The 21284-nt window shown below is 34.6% G+C and overlaps 1 protein-coding gene across 5 annotated transcripts in view; it reads right to left on the bottom strand.

The window, feature by feature from the left end:
- The window catches only part of LOC127290862 (chloride channel CLIC-like protein 1), a 175872-nt gene that overhangs the window by 47520 nt on the left and 107068 nt on the right, over positions 1–21284 (bottom strand). Inside the window, exon 8 of one of the 5 annotated variants that reach the window (XM_051319676.1) lies at positions 10006–10814. The exons of the other annotated variants lie outside the window; for them this stretch is intronic. Coding sequence (XP_051175633.1) covers positions 10663–10814 — 152 coding nt within the window. The 3' untranslated portion in view covers positions 10006–10662. Of the gene's footprint in view, positions 1–10005; positions 10815–21284 lie in introns of those variants that run through there. 5 annotated transcript variants of the gene reach the window in all.

Here is a 21284-nt window from a genome sequence, read left to right as displayed (position 1 = left end):
GGAGCGTCTAGTCATTTTTGTAACGAGAAAAGTATTTTTCAAGAAATTACGGACTCTAATCGCGGAGTGTTAAATTTGGCAAACAACTCTACATCGGAAACTCTCGGAAAAGGAATTGTGAAGTTTACGGCCAATGTGAATGGTGATTTAAAGTGTATTTCGCTCGCGAATACGTCACACGCTCCCGATTTAAGAACTAATTTATTGTCAGTGTCTAAAATCACGGATCAAGGATTCAGTGTTGTGTTCGACAATAAATGTGCAAAAATTCTCGATATAGAAGGTGACATTAAACTTTGTGCGAACAGAATGGGCAATTTGTACTACGTAAAGGAAGCTCGGGAAAGTGTTTGTGCGGTTTCAAATTCAAAAGTGTGTAAAACAACGATCGGGATTTTACATAGACGATTCGGACACGCAAATTTAAAAGACATTCGTGAAGCTGTTAGAAAAGGTGCAGTGACAGGTGTGGAACTCGAAAAAACTGAAACTGTCTTCGACTGTGAAATTTGTCTTAAAGGAAAAATGACAAGAACCCCATTCCCTAAGGAATCTAACCGCGAATCTGCTATTCTACAAATAATTCACACGGACGTGTGGGGCCCGATGAAATCAACATCACTCGGTGGAGCGAAGTATTACATCGAATTTATCGACGATTACTCCAAGTACTGTGAAATAAGGTTCCTGAAGTCAAAAGCGGAAGTGTTCGAAACGACTAAAGAATATGTGGCCTTGGTAGAAAGACAGAAAGGCAAAAGTGTCAAAACCATTCAATCAGACAATGGGCGTGAGTACGTCAACACGGAATTTGATAATTATCTGAAGCAAAAAGGAATCTCGAGAAGGCTAACGGTGCCACACAACCCAGAGCAGAACGGGACTGCTGAACGAAAAAATAGGACACTCTTGGACACAGCAAGATGCATGTTGATGGATGCAAAGTTACCAAATCATTTTTGGGCGGAAGCGGTAAACACTGCCAATTATGTGAGAAATCGACTACCTGCAAAAAGTCTGAACGGTAAAACCCCATACGAGGCGTGGACGGGGACTGTGCCGGATGTGTCAAATTTGAGAATCTTCGGAACTAAAGTTTATTATTTGGATCGAGATCCCGGAAGAAGCAAACTTGACCAGCGAGGCCACGAAGAAGTGTTCCTAGGATACTCGGAAGAATCAAAGGCGTTCCGAGTCTGGTCAACTGAAAAACGAAAAGTAATTGTGAGCCGGGATGTGAAGTTTCTTGAGGACACAAAAATTCAACACGAGTCTGCAGACGAGGATAAAACAAATATCTCATCAAAAGGCAACAAAGATGAAACCGAACGTCGTTTTATAACATTGGAACACGAAACAACACCGAATGATAACATCGAAACAAGTGACTACGAAAATGAAGACGATTGGCACTCTATCGAAGAAGACTTTCGTGGATTCAATGATAACACTGTAACCGATCCTGTGATACAAGAAGAACAGCAACCCGAAAGAGACGTTAACATCGAAACCGAAGACGAGATGAGAGAATCAACACCAGGGGAAGACAAAAAGAAGCCAGGACGACCAAAAGGAAGCAAATCCAACGTCAGACCTCCAAATGACAAGCCGAGAACCGGAACGAGAAGCGGATTGAGAAGTAGTGCTCATTTGGAGAAAAATCAACCCGCAAGTGCCGAAGGAGATAGTGTGATGGAAGTCGAAGATCAAACCTTCCTTTCTGAAATATCAATAAATGAAGCTTTGAGGGGAAGAGATTCTGACGAGTGGCACGTTGCTATTGCTGCTGAAATGAAATCACTCATTAAGAAGAAGACTTGGATTCTAACAGAACGTCCGAAGGAAGGCTCCAAGGTCATAGGAAGTCGAATGATTCTGCGAAACAAGGTAAATCCAGATGGCACAATAGAAAGAAGAAAAGCACGGTTATGGGCCCAGGGCTTTAGCCAGCAACCTGGAATACACTTCAACGAGACATTCGCTCCAGTAGCTCGTTTCAGCACAATCCGACTGATGGCATCTCTCGCTGCGAAGCTTGATTTGAAAATTAAGCAATTCGACATTGAATCAGCTTACCTCAACGGAAAATTGGATGAAGAAATCATGATGGAACCCCCAAAACATTTCAAAGACTATCTGCAATACGTGATCGACAACGAAGGTGATAGTGAAATAGGGAGGACAGCAAAGAAAATGCTAAATGATTTCAACTCTGGAGATAAAGTGTGTCTTTTAAAGAAATCGTTGTACGGCCTGAAACAGGCTGGAAGGACCTGGTACAAGAAATTAGACGGAGTTTTGAGGAAGTTCAACGCTAATCCGACGAAAGGAGATCCTTGTTTGTTTCAATCGGGAAAAGGTGAAGACTTGTTGCTGGATGTTGTCTACGTGGATGACATTTTGGTGGCCGCTAAAAAGGAAAAGCGAATTAATGATTTCAAAAGAATGTTGTCCTCTGAGTTCGAAACTAAGGACCTAGGCGATGCAAAATACTGCTTGGGCGTGGAATTTACTCAAACGAAAAATGAGGTGACAATGTGCCAACAAGGATACATTCACGAACTGCTCGAGCGATTCGAAATGACCGAATGCAATCCGGTCAGTACGCCAATGGACCTCGGAACTAAACTAAAGAAAAATGACAACGCAAATGACGATGATCGAAAGCTCCCCTATCGAGAATTAGTGGGTGCTCTTACATATCTGTCTGTGACGACCCGTCCCGATATTTCCTACACGATCAGTAAACTTGGTCAATTTAACAATTGCTACGGAACTGAGCATTGGAAGGCCGCAAAGCGAGTACTTCGGTACCTTAAGGTAACAGCTGACGTGGGAATCCGTTTCAAGAAGCAACCCGGACCAATTGAAGGATTCGTGGATGCAGACTGGGGTGGCTGCATTGAGGACCGGAAGTCTCAATCTGGATATGTGTTCATGCTGGGAGGTGGACCTATTTCTTGGGACTCACGTAAACAAAAAACTGTGGCTCTATCGACGACAGAAGCCGAGTATATGGCGATGGCTGAATGCGTGAAGGAAGCCATATACCTTCAACGACTTGTCCAGGAACTAGGATTTGCTGATCTCGGTGATTTGACAGTATGGTGTGACAACAGAAGTTGTCTCTCGTTGGCGGAAAACCCGACATTTCACGCGAGAACCAAACACATAGACATTCGCCACCATTTCATTCGTGAAGTGATAAATAAGAAACTTTTTTCAGTAAAGTATATCCCAAGTGAGAAGCAAGTAGCTGATTTTCTTACCAAGGGACTCTGTAAAGCAAAAATGTTATTCTGTGCAACATCAGCTGGCTTACAACAACTTAAGTGATTTTTTTTTATTAGAGACTCTCACTTGAGGGGAAGTGTAAGAACTACAAGTTCTGATCTTTTTATATTTAACTAAATTGTTCAAGTATCGATCTATTAAGATTTTATATCACTCTTTCAAATATTAATGTCATGCGCAAAATCACTTTACTTTTGAACCAATAGGAAACTTAAGAAATGTCATGTGATACATTAACGCATAAGTTGCTGTGAGTTTAGTTCGCTGGTCGCATCCATGCGGTTAATATCTATTGATTTTGATTCTTGTTCTAATCCAAATATATCAAGTTTAATTAATCACGTTTTACTTTACTCGAATACCCTCTTTTCATTCTAAGAACAATTATCATGGGTGATTTTAATTGCAACCTCAATCAGCCTTCCTCAACAACCAATTATATGACTTCCATGTGTTACTCCTCTGGTATGTGTGTTGTCCCTCATGACTCCACGCACCATTCGGGAAACTCTAGCACTAGGATTAATGCAATGTTCGTGGATGATATTGAGAAAGTAGTCTCATTTGGACAACATCCAGTTTCTTTCTTGACAGATCATGATTTGATTTAAATTAACTTTGAATTTGATGTTAAGCATTTTCGATATACTCGTCAATCAAAGCTTGTACGAAATTTAAATAATATCTCTGAAATAGACTTTTTAACACATTTGTCGAGCTATGATTGGCCGAGTTTATATAGGGAAGTAGATATAAACGTTAAAGTTTTTAAATTAACCTCCTTTTTAACTTCAGCATATGACTACTTTGCTCCTTTGCATCTTTCTAATACAAGCAAGAACTTCTCCCCATGGATGAATGCTGAACTAAGAGCGCTCATCAAGACCAGAAATAAACTGCGTGCTAAAGCTAGAAGAACTAATTCTCATGAAGACCTTAGGAATTTTAAAGTAACTCGTAATCTAGTTCGAACTAAAATAAGAGATGCATTCAATAAGTATAATTATAATCTCATTAAAAACAGAAGTAAATCTGAAAATATATGGCATACATTGAAAAAATTGAACTCAATATGCAATAAAAAGTCCTCTAATAATAATTCCTTTCCTGTTAATGATTTTTTAGAAACTTTTAATGTGAATCCTATTCTTGATACAAATTCAAATGATCCAACAGATAATAATAATTCTATTATTTTTTATGACAACAAGTTTTTTTTCTCTGACATATCACCAGACACTTTACTTAAAAGTATTATGGAATTAAAGTCTAATGCAATGGGCCCTGACCAGATTTCTACCAAAATGATTAAATTAGCTCTGCCAGTGATTTTTCCTGTTCTTTTACATATTAATAATTATTCTCTTCAAATAAGGATCTTTCCAGAACTATGGAAGATGAGTAATATTAGACCAGTTCCTAAAGTTTCAAACCCAGTTAAAGTGTCTGATTTTAGACCTGTCTCCATAGAATGTGCTTTAGCTAAACCCTTGGAAAGATTAGTATGTGACCAAATGACTTCATTTTTAGCTGAAAATAATTTATTTGAGGTACTACAGTCCGGGTTGCGGTCGAAGCACAGTACTACCACTGCCACTCTGAAGTTTACATCCGACATTAAGCTTGCCATGGATGTTAAGGACATTACCATAGTTATCTTTTTTGATTTTTTAAAGGCCTTCCCATCAGTTGACCATAATTTGTTAGTTGATAAACTAAGTGCATGTGGAATGTCTGGAACAGTCTGTGACTGGTTTCAATCATACCTTAGTCATAGATTACAGAGGGTATTGGATGATAATGGAGATGGGTCGGATTGGGATATACTTAAATGTGGTGTTCCACAGGGAGCAGCCCTTTCTTTAATTTTTATTTAATCTTTTTATCTCTGATCTTGGTAAGGAATTAAAGCATTGTAAATACCACAAATATGCTGATGATTTCAAATTATACATCTCAGGTTCATTGACATCAATCCATGAACTTATTGCAAAAATCCAGATAGATATAGACTATGTCGTTGCTTGATCGAAAGATAATGGACTTAAACTTAACCCTAATAAGACTCAAGCAATGGTATTATCTTCTTCTAAAAATCCCTCGTTGGAATCATTGAGAGCTCTTCCTGATATTTTGGTTCAGGGAATTCCTATTGTATTTACCGAAAAAGTGAAAGACCTTGGATTAATTCTGGATAGAAGTTTGTCCTGGGGAGATCATGTTTATGAAATTTCCAGGAAGACATTGATTTTACTTCAACAATTATATAGAAATAGGGACTCTCTTCCAACCTCTACGCGTATTCTCCTTATTAAAGATCTTGTTCTTCCGTTATATGATTATTGTTGTGTGGTAGAAAATAGTACATACTGATGACGATTTTTTGACTTTATTGATGCAATATAAAGCCCACAATGAAGACAAACTCTCTTTCTGATTTCTGCGCGCTGTGATGGACAATAGAAATCATAGGGCACCTCCTCTGGTTTAGAATACTCCGGACGCAAATTCAAGGCCTGTCTCAGTAAAAGTGACGGAAACTCGGAGACATAATCTTCAGGAGGAGGAATGCAAAACGGATCCTGCTTTATAGGAAAAGGTGCCCGAAGAAATCTTTGATATAAAATTTGCCTCAAGTTGCTTCTATACGGGGAGCAGCAATTTGTATCATCACACTTGATATAACACAGGTCCACAAAAAAAATCGATGAAAGGTTCCTTTGACCAAACCTGGTGTATTATATGTTTTTGGGGTGGCTGATCACGAATCTGAAGTCCGTTTTGTTGCATCACGTCTGGGTTTTTTTCTAACCTCAAAATACATCTGGAATTTTACGTGATAGACAAAATTCTGTAAATATTAACGGATTTAACTAAATATTGGTATCTAGGGGTTTTTGGGGTCGCTGATTACGAATATGAAGTCAGATTTTTAAAATTCAAAATGGCGGATTCAATATGGCCGTCTGATTTTTAAAAAGTTCTTGAATTTCAACCAAACTTGGTATCCAGGGGTTTTTGGGGTCGCTGATTACGAATCTGAAGTCAGATTTTCGAAATCCAATATGGAGGTCAGTTTAAAAAAAAAATTTGAATTTCAACCAAACTTGGTATCTAGGAGTTTTTGGGGTCGCTGGTTACGAATTCTTTCATGTGCCTGCATCCAGGGCACCTCCACGTGGTAACGGCGGGCAACGGAGTTGTTGCGTGATCCAGCAGAGTCCCTGGATCACGCTCCTCAAGGTGAGTCTACAATAGTCTTAGTTGCACGTGCACTAAACTCATTATAGGCTCACCTTCACGCCGTTATGGTAGGCACACGAAAGAAAAGTACGATGCAGGGAGTCGAAACCCCAGTATCGGCGGCTGGACAGGGTGGGAAAGCGGGCCCCCAGGCGTCGTCATCCAACGACCGCAGCTCTACACTAGTTGGTGACTTGGCTAATGTAGAGTTTAATGCCACAAGAAGTATATTTTGCAAGAAGAAAATAGAAAATTTCTGTGTCATTTGTGGAGAATATGTTGTCAGTAAGCTTCGAAAAAAATTTACAGATTCACTTAAGTCTAGTTATACGGAATTTTTCGGCATTGAAACTAGTGAAATGGTCACTCCAAAAGAGATATGCTTAAGCTGCTCTTTGCAACTCAAGAAACATAAAAAACAAAAATTTGCATCTCCAATGATCTGGCGTAGTGCAACAAATCATAAGAGAGATTGTTATTTTTGTTTAACGACTATTTTTGGTCACAGCTGTAACACAAAATTTAACATCCTTTATGCTTCTGTCGAATCTGTGACTCTACCTGTCCTTCTTGCTCCTGAACAGAATAATGAAAGTGGTATTTCTACTAGCGAAGTTCTAGTTCCTGTTGATCCTGAAGATATGGAGATACATGATGACACCTCAGAAGAATCAAGTGATGAGACTGATAAAAATCCTAATGGTTTCACTCAAGCAGAGTTAAATGACTTGGTTCGAGACGCAGGACTTTCGAAAGAAATTTCAGAATTAGTAACGTCAAGATTGAAAGAAAAAAACTGTCTAGCTCCAGGAACTTAAATAAGTTTTTATCGTAATCGAGATATTGAATTCAGGAAATATTTTACAGATATCGACAATTTAGTTTATTGCAGCGATATTGAAGGACTAATAAACAAATATGATATTCCGTATAAAGCTGCTGACTGGCGCCTATTTAGAGATTCTTCAACGCGAAGTTTGAAAGCAGTCCTGCTGCACAATGGCAACCAATATGCTTCGATACCAGTTGCTCATTCCGTAGTGTTAAATGAAGAATAATGCAACCTCCATTTCTTACTGGAAAAACTAGAATATGACAAACACCAGTGGCAATTGTGTGGTGATTTAAAGATAAGGACAATTTTATTGGGCCAGCAAAGCGGTTTTACAAAATACGCATGCTTTTTATGTGAGGTAATTGCAAAATGAAGGACATCTTAACGTTATTGTGACGCCGCACGAGAAAAGGTACCTATCCCCGAAATAACATTAGGCTCAGTTTTCCGTGCACTATACACAGAAAACTAAGCCTAATGTTATTTCGGGGATAGGTACCTTTTCTCGTGCGGCGTCACATATTGGCTATTGATTTTGAAAATTTGACTCTAGATTCATAATCAACGACCCCAAAAACCCCTCGAAACAAAGTTTTGTAGAAATTCAAAACTTTTTAAAAATCTGACCGCCACATTGGATCCGCCATTTTGAATTTCGAAAATCTGACTTTAGATTCGTAACCAGCGACCCCAAAAACCCCTGGATACCAAGTTTGGTTGAAATTCAAGAACTTTTTAAAAATCAGACCGCCATATTGGATCCGCCATTTTGAATTTTAAAAATCTGACTTCATATTCGTAATCAGCGACCCCAAAAACCCCTAGATACCAATATTTAGTAAAATCCGTTAATATTTACAGAATTTTGTCTATCACGTAAAATTCCGGATGTATTTTGAGAATAGAAAAAAACCCAGACGTGATGCAACAAAACGGACTTCAGATTCGTGATCAGCCACCCCAAAAACATATAATACACCAGGTTTGGTCAAAGGAACCTTTCATCGATTTTTTTTGTGGACCTGTGTAATCTTTAATCATATGTAATGAAAGTATTCTTTTTTAAAAATGATTATTCCCCGCGAGGAATATATTTCTCATTTTAGTATATTCCGTATATATATACATTCTAGACAGCTCTCTCGCTGCGAGCCAAGTAGTGAGTAACGACGGCGCACACTTGCCGCGCCGCCGGCTCTCTTTTCCCCGCGAGTTCACATACTCTCTCGCGACCATTCAATATACTTGATCGCACAGTCCCAATTCTTCAGTTCGCCTTCGACCGGCCTCGAGGTGCTCCTCGGGCCAAACGACGGCGGCTCAACTCCTCGCTCTTCCTCGATCTCTTTTTCCACCCTTAAAATCCTCTCTTTTCACTAGGTGAGCTGGAGGCCTGTAGGCGCTCCTGCGACCCCCGGCTCACTGAAAATCCTAGAAGGAGATGTACAGGTCCTGTAGGCGCTCCTACGGACCCGTAACACCCTTCGCCCGCATTCCACATCCTCTCCACGAATACACCAAGTCTCTCTATAAGCGCTCCTGTGAGAGACCAGGGTATTCCCTTTTCCACCTGGGGAACTAGGTTACTCTTCACACACACATACATCTCATACTCAGGACCGTCCATGTCGAGTAGAGGCGCCCCTCTCTCGACCTAGACGTTGCCCCAGGTCAACTCCCATCTCGAGGCGCTCCTCGGATGAGGGTGACACCTGGTGAATCACAATATATCATATTCATTGCACTAGCTTCGCGTCGGGCACGAATGTGGGAACCGTATCCCACATCTAGATTCTTCCCGATTACGTATAATCGACCTCGCGTGCACGACCCTAGTTACCGTCCGTACCGTCGTCTAGGGGGTAATTCTAGTAACTCCCCGCGCAATGAGTTATCGGTCATCCTGACCCATGTAATCGTGATATGAATGTATAACCCAAGATATCTTTCTTTCTTTTACAATACAAGAGCGAGCGAGACAAAGGTGCGAACGAGCGACACCTAGTGATGCTAGCTATTCCCTTTTGTTATATATATTTATTCTTTATTATATTTTTCTGCATTGTATAGAGTCTTTTATTTTTTTACTATTGTTATTTTTTTTGTATAAATTCTTTATTCTTTTTTTATTATTTTTGGTAAAATATATATTTCTTTCGAAGGTTTAAATCATGTTTTGTCACTGACTTCACCTTCCTTTCCGAAATCACAAAAACTCACACTACGATTTAAAAGCAGATTAAATAAACTAGAGAAGAACTGAAAATTAGGTACCCGGACTCCATCCGGCGAGCAAATCCTTAGGCACAAAATGCGAATCATTACACATAAATAATTTATATTTTAATAAGATGACAAAGCTTTACAAAATCGGACAAGTGCGAGTTACACTGGCATTAAAACCGAGGGTTCCGCACCATTAAACCTAAAATTTAAGTGGGTTAAAGTGTGAAGGCTGATGGAAAAAGTCCAATTTTGCTTAATTTTTCCTGTAATGAGAGCATAAAAGCACATAGATATACACATTAGTCACATATAACAAAAATTATCAGTTTTTCCTGGAAAACGCTATGATTATCAACTCTAATCATACTCATTATATTTTTCTTGTAATCTACACGTAAAAATACGTAAAAATGTATAAATATGAAGCCCTTTAGATAAAATTTTCTTTTTTTCAGAAAAAGAATCATTTGATGAACCTGCTTTGATCCAAGTATCGAAGCAATTTCCTCAAGGCTGTTGATAGTAGCTTTGCAAAAGAGTTGATCCGGATGATCTCTATGTTGATCAGCTTGGGCCCTACACAACCTGACCGGAACAGTTTTTACGTGCCTTTTTCCTTCTTTAGTTACCGAATTTCGAGGAATAATTCTGAGGTAAGTTGCTGATCGGGATAAAATAAATCACATTAACTGTAATTCCTCGTGTAGGCTATCCAAAGTCCTGCAAGCCCGAATTTTTTCAGATCGACGCCTATCATCAGCCGATCCTGAATGCATAGCTATATCACAAATTGCTTGCAATAATCCACTTTGATTTGATTCTAGACGTGGACGTCCTACGCTAATTTGTGGAACATTATCGGTTTCTGGAAGATTTCGTTGTAAATTTCTCAATCGTTCTTTCTGTTTTTGTCTGCAGTCTTTTTGCCAATCTGCTCTTAGTTTTTTATCTTTTAATCTTTTTTTAGCTGTCTCTAATTTTTTTCGCATCGAAATAATATCTCTTTCAGTATTGACATCTGAAAATCCAGAATCTCTTTTTGTAACCAGACAGTTTAATTCACTCTATGCAATTTTAATTTCTTTTTCTAAAGCTTCCTGACGTGATTTGGGATAGGATGAAGAGAACGAAATGCTACTCGAAGTGCTGGTGACTTCCTGTATTTCATCATCACTATTAACAACGTCGGAATGAACGGAATGAATGTCTTCATTGCCTAAATTGCAAAAAAAGAAAACATAATTAAATAACATATTTTACGTATTTCATAATAAATAACATATTTTAAAAGAAAATTATAATTATTATTTATAGAACTTTTATGTAAATGAAGTAACTAAATTTAAAAAATAAAACTGTAAATTTTCTATCTATATTGCTGTGTGAAATCTTGTTTTTATAAAAAAAATACCTATCCTTTCAATATCATAGACGACCCAGAATAATATAAATCAAATTTCTACAAAAGAAAATAAATTAAACATGACACTATTTGAATTATACATGCCACTCAAAAACGTTTTAATAAATTTCGAAATCTTTATTGCAGAATTATTGATTTTTACAATTAATTAATAATAAACATGCAGAAAAATTATTTTATATACCAGATTTTTTGTCACTGACTTCTTCAACAGAAATTTTAGCATTTAACACCGATTCCTTTAAGGACCCTTCCGTAGAAGTAGATTCTTTTGGCACAGATTTAGCAGCCTTCAGAAAAATAAATACGACATATAAAACCAGAAGTAAAATGCAAGAAAAGTTTCATACAAAATAAAGAAAAGAACATAGTTTCGGGTGAAAAAGCAATCAACTGGCACTCAATAGAACTTCCATTACCAACTTAAAATGAATATATATAATTTCACAACCTAATAAAAAATTAAATATACTTAATTGGACAAAAAAATTCAACAGTTTTGCAGACCGCTTAGTTGTTTCTAATGTCAGATTTTTTATGGTTTTTTCTGTATTTAATTTTAACTCTAAAGGATTAACACTTTGTGCCTTTAATTCATTCCACTTCGCATTAGATTTTGTTTGTATTGATTTCTTCGAAATTTCACTGCTGTACCGAATTTGAAATCGAGATACAGTCTTTCGTACAGTTCTAACAATTTTTCATTAAAAAAGTAAATAAGAAGAACGCGAGAAACTTAAAGAACAAAACGTTAACATAACAAACAAAACGTTACACCGGCCAGCATATCAAGGTTTAGATTCCCTCAAAATATATCTTATCAGAAAGGAAACGTTTCTATTAGAAATGCTATGAAGACTAACGCAGAGTCATCTATCGAACCAATATGTAAAAATTTTGAAAATTTTAAAAGATTAACCATTAAGTGTTTTATAATTTTTTTTATTAAGTGCACTTCACAAGTGTAACGTTACTTTGACAAAACTCCCCCCCCCCCAGCGTTACAAAGCGTAGGTTTGAGCCGGACCCCCTCCACCCCCCTAAATTGGTAACGTAGTTTATACACGACCCCTAACTTGAGTAAATTTTAAGTAATCAACCTCAAATTTGGTTTGCACTTTAAGTGCACCAAAATTTCGCCTGAGTTCATTTTATTTTTCAAAAGAAAAATTTTTTCTATTTTTTTTGAAAAACACGAGTAAAAATAAACACTTTTTTCTTTAGACAATTTGAAAGGTGACAACCACCTTAACGATCAAAACAAAAAAGTTATACCTTTTTTTTAAAAAAAAAGTCAAAAACGGATGAAAAATGGGTAAAATGCAGGGCAAAATAACTTTATTTTGAAAAAATATGTGCGACTATGTATTATTTTTGTTTAAACCACCTTCAATTAACTTACTCATAAAATGCCGAATTTTCTTTTTTTTATAAGTTCAACCATTGTTTTTTTTCAAACATTGCAATTGTTTTCAAAAAATTCTCTATTCCGAAATAGTTTATATTACGCTGTTTGTACCAGAATTTCGTATGTTTTCGATTATTTACTTTTGAATTGTGTTGAATTCATTTATTTGTACCTAGATATTTTTTAATGTAACCACTTGACATTTGGTGGCTCGTATATGTCCAAAAAATGTACAGCGTTTGTGATTTTTGACGTTTATGTCTACATTAGAAAGTAATACTAAACCTAATTTCATTTAAGAATCAGTGCGTATACGGAGGTTTTCAAGGTCAAAATGGTGGACCCAATATGGCGGAATACTTTTAAATTGATTTGATTCGTTCAAAATTTTGTACTTGGGGGTTTTTGGGGTCATTGAATCCAAATTTGAGGTAAAATTTAAAAAATGCAAAATGGCAAGCCAATATGGAGGAAATTTTAAAATTGATTCTATTCGTTCAAAATTCGGTACTGTGGTTTTTTTTTGTCGTCTATGAATCCAAATTTTGAATTTGTTAAATCTGCCCTCAAATTTGATTCAATGACCCCAAAAACCCTCTAGCACCGAATTTTGATCAAATGTAATCAATTTTAAATTTTTCCGTCATATTGGTAGCCATATTGGGTTTGCTATTTTATATTTTTTTAAATCTGACTTTTTTGGATTCAGTGACCCCAAAAACTTTTAATACAATTATATGATATTTCTTTGGAAACTTTTTTTTGGGCCGTTTTATGCCCACAAACGATTTTTCTGCTAGATTGTTTCCATTTATAGAATGCCAATTCTAATTTTATATTAAAAAATCTTAATTTTACTTTAGAACTAAAATGACATACTTAAGGAAAATTTAAAAACACATTGATTGACCTGTTTGCAAAACAATTTTCGTTGAAATACATATATCATAAATTTCTAATTAAAATTCTATGTACAATCTTTTATCTAACATAACTAGCCAGGAAAGAAAAGATTATTAATTGCACCGTCTAGTGAATCAGGAATTTTAAGAATGCGGATTCATTATTAACTTTTTCAATTGGAATGTAAGATTTTGAATAAAAATTCATTTTAATAAATAATTTCCTATTAATAAAAAATGTAATCCATCTGTTCAGACAATTTTGAATAGTATCGAGAAATTTTGGGTTATATTGTCACATTTCACACAAAATTTAATAATTTTTAATAAACGTACTTTGTAAATAAATTTTACGCTGTGTGTTAGATTTTTAGCATTTAGTGGTATTCTAAAGTGATAAGATTTAAAAAAATTATAAAAACTGAACAAACATTCAAAAAAAATCTTTTTTTAACGCTTGTAACTTGTTTATTTAAAATTTTTCGGTTCTTTTAGTAAGCCATTTGATACAGCCTCAAAATATACCTCATATAATAAATTTGTTGCTTCAAAAATGCATTTACTTTAAAGTTCTTTTTCTTAATATTTAAAAATTTTTAATTAATTTTTTCTTCTACTCAATTGAAATTAGTTAGAAGAGGAATAACTTATTTTATGAAAATAATTTGGTTTGTCGATTTTCTTTAATAACAAAGACCTGACCAATCCACGGCACAAAATTGAGGAACAAAGTTGGAACAGCTGCAGTGCCGCCATTCTCTTTTTTGATCGATAAAAAATTTATTCTAATACCTTTAAACCTTAACTATTTGTATAATTTAATTTAACGCATTTTATTAAAGACTGTAAATAAAAAGTCGATTATATGAAGCTGCCCTTTTAAAGTAATTGCTTTTATACTTATTTTAACTCTGCGTGTAATTAATTTAACTCTTTTTAATAAAATTAATAAAAATAATTTCCTTCTTCCTCGCATTTTTCTTCAAAATTGAGTTAAATCAACTACAAAGTCTGAAACAACTACAAAATCTCATTCTACCAAATGGATTCTTGGGTCATTCAACTACTTTCTAATAGTAGGGGAGGATGGGGCATGAATAGTTAGGTAAGACGTTTTCGAATCTAGCGACCAAACCTGAATTTGTATCTGTAAACGAGTAGTATTTTTGGAAAGCCTGGTTATTTGGCTATAATTTTGCTATACATTATTTTGCTGTAGAGTGCAATCCCTACGAGATACGAATGAAAAAGTAAAAAAAAATTTAACTATCCTTGCCCCAGTACCGGGGCAAGGATAGTTAAAAGAATCCAAATGCTAAAATTGTCATAGAAAATCAGTAAATTTTTGGTTTCTTTATTTTATTGGATTTAGACTATTTAATATTGATATATCAAGTATTAACATGTTTTGAACATTTTCTAAATATCAATTATTGCATTAAAATTCGTCTGAACTAGAATCTGAGGTTTAACCAATATTCTTCAGATGATCACCAATTTCTTGGTCAATGAGCTTCTTTTTTCGTACATAATTACGTACCATTATGTATATCAACATAAAAAGAACAATTAACCTTTTTTTTATAATTTGCAATCGCATTAGCAGGATTTTATCGAGCCGTAATAGCTCTAACTATCCTTGCCCCATGAGCCCATATTTCAGTTTTTTCTAAATTTTAAGGAACGACTTAAATTAATTTGAAAATAAATTTTTTTCTATTATTATGGAGGGCTTTTTAACTTTTATGTCAATATTCCCCAAAACACTATAGTAATTTTATTTTCACATGGGATGGATATTTAATTATTATATTACTCTTTCCAAATTCAGAATACTCACTGAGTAAGGGAGACCGGGGTCCCATGAGACACTTTTTGGAAATCGCTCGTAAAATCAAAAAAGGATAATAAATAATATTAACTAAAGCATGATTAATTAATTTAGTTATTAAACTTTCAAATAATTCACGTTTCGTTTTAATATAATGATTTTTATCGATATGACGAGAGATTTTGTAAAACCTTGCAATGTCTCATGGGACCCCGGTACCGGGTACCCATGAGACGAACGTGGGGACCCATGAGACAATAAGTATAAACGTAATTCATAAAATATTAGACACTTGATTTTTTATATTTAAGTTTCTATTTGGAATACAATAAAGTAAAATCAAATTAAAAGTTTATTTAAATATTTTGAATGAAAATTGTTTACAATCCGTTTTACAAGTCTTAACATTAGATATTAAATAAGTATAATAACATTTTATCTCTTTTAAAATCTTCTTTTAAAATAACAAAAATATATTTTCTGAGATCTTATACTGACTGAATAATTTACTTATATAATAATTTAAAAAGATCACAGCATTAGTTGTCCAAGAGATAATTTAAGAATAGATACAATAACTACTTACGCCATTTGAAGTTGACTAAAATCATAATCGAAAGAAATGAACTCTTTTTACGAGTTGTGTAACTTGAAATTGTTTTCATTAAAATGGCTTTAATATCTTTAACATGAACTGCTTTTAAATCCGGAACACGAGGGAGAAGAAATTTGTTAATTTTATCACATTTGCAATAACAAGAAACTTCCAGTTCATTGTTACTCCCCTTTTCTTTAAGAATTTTGGCAACGCAATACTTCTTTTCCTTTCCTTGAAATTCAACTAACACAGATTCACCTTCTTCAGGTGAGTGCTGCAAGGGTTTAAAATATTTAAGATCACCGTTTTTGACCCCTTTATTTTTATGACCTTCTCTCATATCTTCATCACTGTCCTCAATAATGTCCACTTCTGAAGTCTTCGATTTTATTTTCTTGCAAGGATTTTTGTTTCTGTCTCTTAGTTTTCTTTTCTTTCCCGTAAAGTTAATTTCGGCTTCTAAAAGATTTTGCAAATTTCTACGGACTTTTTCCTTTTTTTTTGCTTCCTTTTCTTCTTCTTTTTTGGTCTTTAAATTGTGTTTTTCTTGAATTTCATGTTTTTCAGCAGAATCAGTAGCCACTCTACATTTACCTTTCTCTCTGGGTTTCCTTGTAACTTCTTTTGGCTTTGCTTTAGGCAACGGTCTGATTTTCTTAGGTGTCACAACTATAGCTGAATGACTTACTGAGTGTTCAGGACCATCAACTAGTTCTTCTGATCTTCGAAATTTTTGGGTCTCAACTTGCAAGTCAATAGCTTGTTGTTGATTTGGAGGAGGATTTTCTGTAACTTGGCTAGGAGCAAAATCTAAATCTGAAAATATATCCTTATTAAAAGGATAAATGCCAGTTGCTCTGAACGCTGAAAAAATATTTGAAGGAATGGCAGCCTTGCAGATGGCGTCATTAACTAGAGCTGCAATATCGTATATTGTACAAACTTCACCTGGATGAGCAACGGTCCAGTTATGATAAGCTGTACTATAAGCTGTTTGAAACGGGCCAAACACTCCAACATCTAAAGGTTGCGTTTTGTGGGTTGTGTGTGGAGGTAGCGTAAAAAGTATCACTCCATTTTCACGACATAAATTGATTACATCAATACTCAAATGAGAAGCGACATTGTCAAGAATGAGAAGGGTAGGATTTTCTTTAGAGCTGTTTGTGCACTTAATGAAGTGGCGAATTGCTTGTACGAAAATTTCAGCTGTCATCCAAGCATTTTTCGTGGCTAAACCAAGAGTTCCTGGGTATGCATTAATTGTCATACTTCTTTTAAATTTTGCCCGTGGAAAAACCATTACTGGTGGTAAAACACACCCATTACCTCCGATTATGCAGCAAGTTGTTACAAGAACTCCACGTTCAGCACTTTTGATCTGGTGAATTTGTTTAGCACCTTTTTCACCAATTATTTTCATCTTCTTGATCACACCAACGGTAGATGTGCCAGTCTCATCCAAGTTATAAATCCGGCTTCCATTAGCGAAATTTGGGTTCCGATTTATAACATCCTCCAATTTTTCAAAGCAATTTGCAATGTTTGTCTTGTTGAAGGCCATGGCTCTAGCAACGCTGCATTGTTCTGGTTTTCTTGCAGACAAATTTTTGTGTCTAGACATGTACCCAACAAACCAATCCTCACCCGCGCGAAGATTAACATGCCAGGATTTTGGAATGGTTTGAAGAGCGTTAGCCTGAGCTAGTTGATAAGCGAACTGCCTAATTTCCAGTGATGTGAGACCATAGCCTGACCTACTGCACGTAAGAATGTATTCAGCAAGAGAATCCTCTAACTCATTGGAGAAAACTTGACGCGTTGAATAATTTGGAAAGAGTTGCATAGCGCTTAAGTTTTGAACATCTTTGCTTTTGTTTACATATCGTTAGAGTGTTGAGTGGCTAAGTCCTTTTAAATTAGCTGCTGTTCTAACTGCATAACCCTCACGAACCTGAAAAATTGGAAAACGAACAACAAATAGATCATTTATAATTTTTACATTATTTTAATCATTGTCAATTTATATTTTACTTACCAATTTCAAGGCCTCTTGCATGACTTGAGGGGAAAACTGCCCTTTATTTGAAATTCTTGGTTTATTACGAGGCATGATAACGGCGTCTACAAATTAAAATTATGTTATTAACTATAATAAATAACATACTTTTCGATTAGAATGCATTATACAGAACCTACAAATTAATGAAAAAAGTGTTGAATTACAAAATATGTCTAAAATAATCAAATGCTTATTATTTATACTGTCTCATGGGACCCCAGTCATTTGTGTCTCATGGGTCCCCGAGTATCAAAAATATTTGAACAAGCTACGAAAAATTGAAAAATTAGGTTAGGTAGACGGTTAATATATCAAATTATACCTGAAGGTTCAAAGAATATTATAAAAAAAGAAATTTTCCAAAAAATGTAAATCAAATGACCAAAAGCTAACTGCGCGTGCATTGAAAATATTTTCTTTACCTTAAAATTCTGGAGCGTCACACTTCAATCCTCCATTAAGTCCAGAAAAATAACTTTGAAATTGAACACTAGATGGCAAACATAATCATATCCAATCTACTTACCATCTGCATTCTACTTTATTATTTGCGACTTATACTTTTGAAAATATGACAAGTGTCTCATAGGACCCCGTGTATCATGGGTCCCCGGTCTCCCTTATAATATTAAATAATAATTTATTCAAAGGTAACGCCATATCCTCGTTTACTATTGGCTTTTTGTAAAACTTTGTATTATAATATCAAATTTTATAAACTAAAGTTTCTCAGAGTGGTAGACATAAATCTACTAATTTTTTAGTCATGTAACATAACCTAAAAATTAGATTAACTAATTAATTAGTCATTTTTGACTAAAAATTAATAATAACTGTTACTAATTCATTAATTAAACGAATCGGCGCTGTTAAATTAGTGAATAGTGACTAATTCATATTTAGAGAGATAAATTTTTCTTGAAGGTTTATGACGTCTAATATGTTATGAAAAAATTGCGTTTCTTTAAATAAAGTAATGAGCGAGAAAAAAATTTTTTAAACCTTTTTTTACTGCTTGAAAAACGCGCATTTTCGTGATACTGCTTCTTTCACTATACAGTTCTGGGCCCAATGTTGGGCCCTACAATGATTAAAGTAGTTTTCTTAAATGAAACCATTAATTTTCAGTATGAAATTCGTAATCCCTATGAAATTCTGCGTTCAGACATGTGTCCTAAGTGCCCAAAATATTGGGCCTAATCCAAAATATTAGGCCCAACATTTTTCTACAAATAAATAAATTTTAAAAATCGCATCTTGCGGAGTGTTTAGGATCACATAGTAGGAATAGAAAACTAATATTCGAATTGGGCACCGTGACCAATGTAAGATTCCTCTAAAATACGTTGTTACGAACTTTATAAACATTATTGTTTAAAAAATAATTGTTTAATATTTTGTCGCCGATGCAATGACCGAATCCGTTGTTACATGAATCCGGTGTTAGTTTTTCAAAATTCAAAATGGCGGACGACAATTTCAAAAATCAATCTAATTTACTCGAAAATGGTTACTCACGAGTTTTTGGCGGCGCTGATTACGAGTTTAAGGGGGACCCTACTTTAGAAGGTAAAAAACTGCGTACATTTTAGGAATTTTTTTCTCAAACACATTTAAATAAATCGATGCGAGATTTAGTGTATTTTTTCGTATATATTTAAATCTTTGAAATATAATTTTTTGATTAAATGAAAATAGAATTTAATAATAAAATAAACGCCATATATATAACGCCTCGCTGCTGAAATTTTCCCATTGCGTACAACATAGGGTCCACAATTCTTATCTAAAACAAAAAAACAAAATTTTTTCTTTAAATATACATTATTGCCTTCTGTATGAATTAAAAGATTTCAATAGAAAGTAAAAACTGACATTTTTACATGACTTTTTAAAAAAAATTTAATTTTCGCCAAAAAAATCTCATTTTTTCTTTAAAAGAAAGCACTAAATTTAAGTCTATCAAAAACAAATTTAGTTCATACAGAAGAGACACTTTTTATCTTTAAAACAAGCCCAGGTAGACCTTAATCGGTTGAATAGATTTTTGTCTATCTTGTACGCAAACTACAAAAAACAGTGTTTTGAGAAAAACGAGTTTAAAGATTGAAAAACTGTTTATTAAAAACTTACGGCAGTCACAGGCCTCGATGAACGACTTTTTTTTATGGGTAGCTCTTGAATAAGACGACATTTTACTGATAAATGGTAATTTTAATGGTAGGTGTAATAGTAGATAAGCGCAACAAATTATGAAAAGTATCAGAGACCGCGAGTGGAGTGGCGCGCCAGGCCACGCGCTTTATTGCGTTCTACAAGCTGTAACTTGAAAAATACTTTCTACTTTGACGTAATATTTTAAGAGCATATTCTCTGATAGTTGTACTTTCAGTTAAGACAACTTTTAAAAAATCGATTTTTTTGACCCGATAAAGTAGGCGCCCCCCTTAAGGTCCGTTTTTAAAAATTCAAAATGACGGGTCCAATATATCGGACGAAAGTTTTAAAAATCCATCCAACTTACTTTAAAACAACAGTGTTTAGATAGACTGCCTATCGTACAGACGTCTATTCCTCTCCAATTATTTCATCTTCAAATGAATTACTTGAAGAAAATTTTCTTTCTTATTGTTTCTGAAGAGGGCAGCGGTGCTGCTGAAACGTAAAAGAAATAGTTTTGTTTTCTTTTGTTTGCCTTGACTCGGAGTGATCGTTATCTTCATGTTTTTTATTTAATATCGACCGAGTGATAAAATCATTTTATTTATTTACTTTAAAACAGTTACTCGAAGGTTTCTGGGGTCGCTGATTACAAATTTAAGGTCCGTTTTTAAAAATTTATGATAAAGAAAGTTTTAAAATTCAAGGTACGAAAAAGGTCCTTTTTTTGCATGGGGCTTTATAATTGATGGATGTGACTAGCGATCACGGAGGGGAGATTTCTTCCTTTAGGCGTAGTCAAAATTTATTGATTCTAATATAAAAATAATAAATTTTATTAAAAAAAGTAATAATAGTATTCGCGATATTTCATACAAATAATAGAATATTCTAAAAATTATTAATAATATTTATTATTTATTTATCAAAAAACTTAATTAGAGTGATCACGGAGAGGAGTTTTTTTGTCGACGAACACTGCGAAACTGAAAATCTTTCTTTCATTTCTTTCATGATGTTGTGTACTGAGCAAAACAACATCGTTACTGTAAACACTTTTGAATTCTTCATTTCTCAATTATCATTTTTTTCATTTACTTATTATATTTGTAACTGGTCACGGAGGGGAGTTTACTTTGCGAACAAAACTGATTTAATTCTAGGAAAAAATATTTTACAAATATTCTGTTTTAGGCTTTCTGAATCAATTACAAAGAATGTAATTAGTAGATGTTACTGGACAAAAGATGTTTTCCTATTGCAGTATGAATGCAATAATTCTTCTTTAAATAAAACTTACTT

The sequence above is a fragment of the Leptopilina boulardi genome, unplaced genomic scaffold (genome assembly GCF_019393585.1).
Source record: "Leptopilina boulardi isolate dan_hultmark-lab unplaced genomic scaffold, ZJU_Lbou_2.1 LbouV2_90, whole genome shotgun sequence".
In the NCBI taxonomy this organism is placed as follows: Eukaryota; Metazoa; Arthropoda; class Insecta; order Hymenoptera; family Figitidae; genus Leptopilina; species Leptopilina boulardi.
This window is presented reverse-complemented; position numbering and strand designations above follow the sequence as displayed.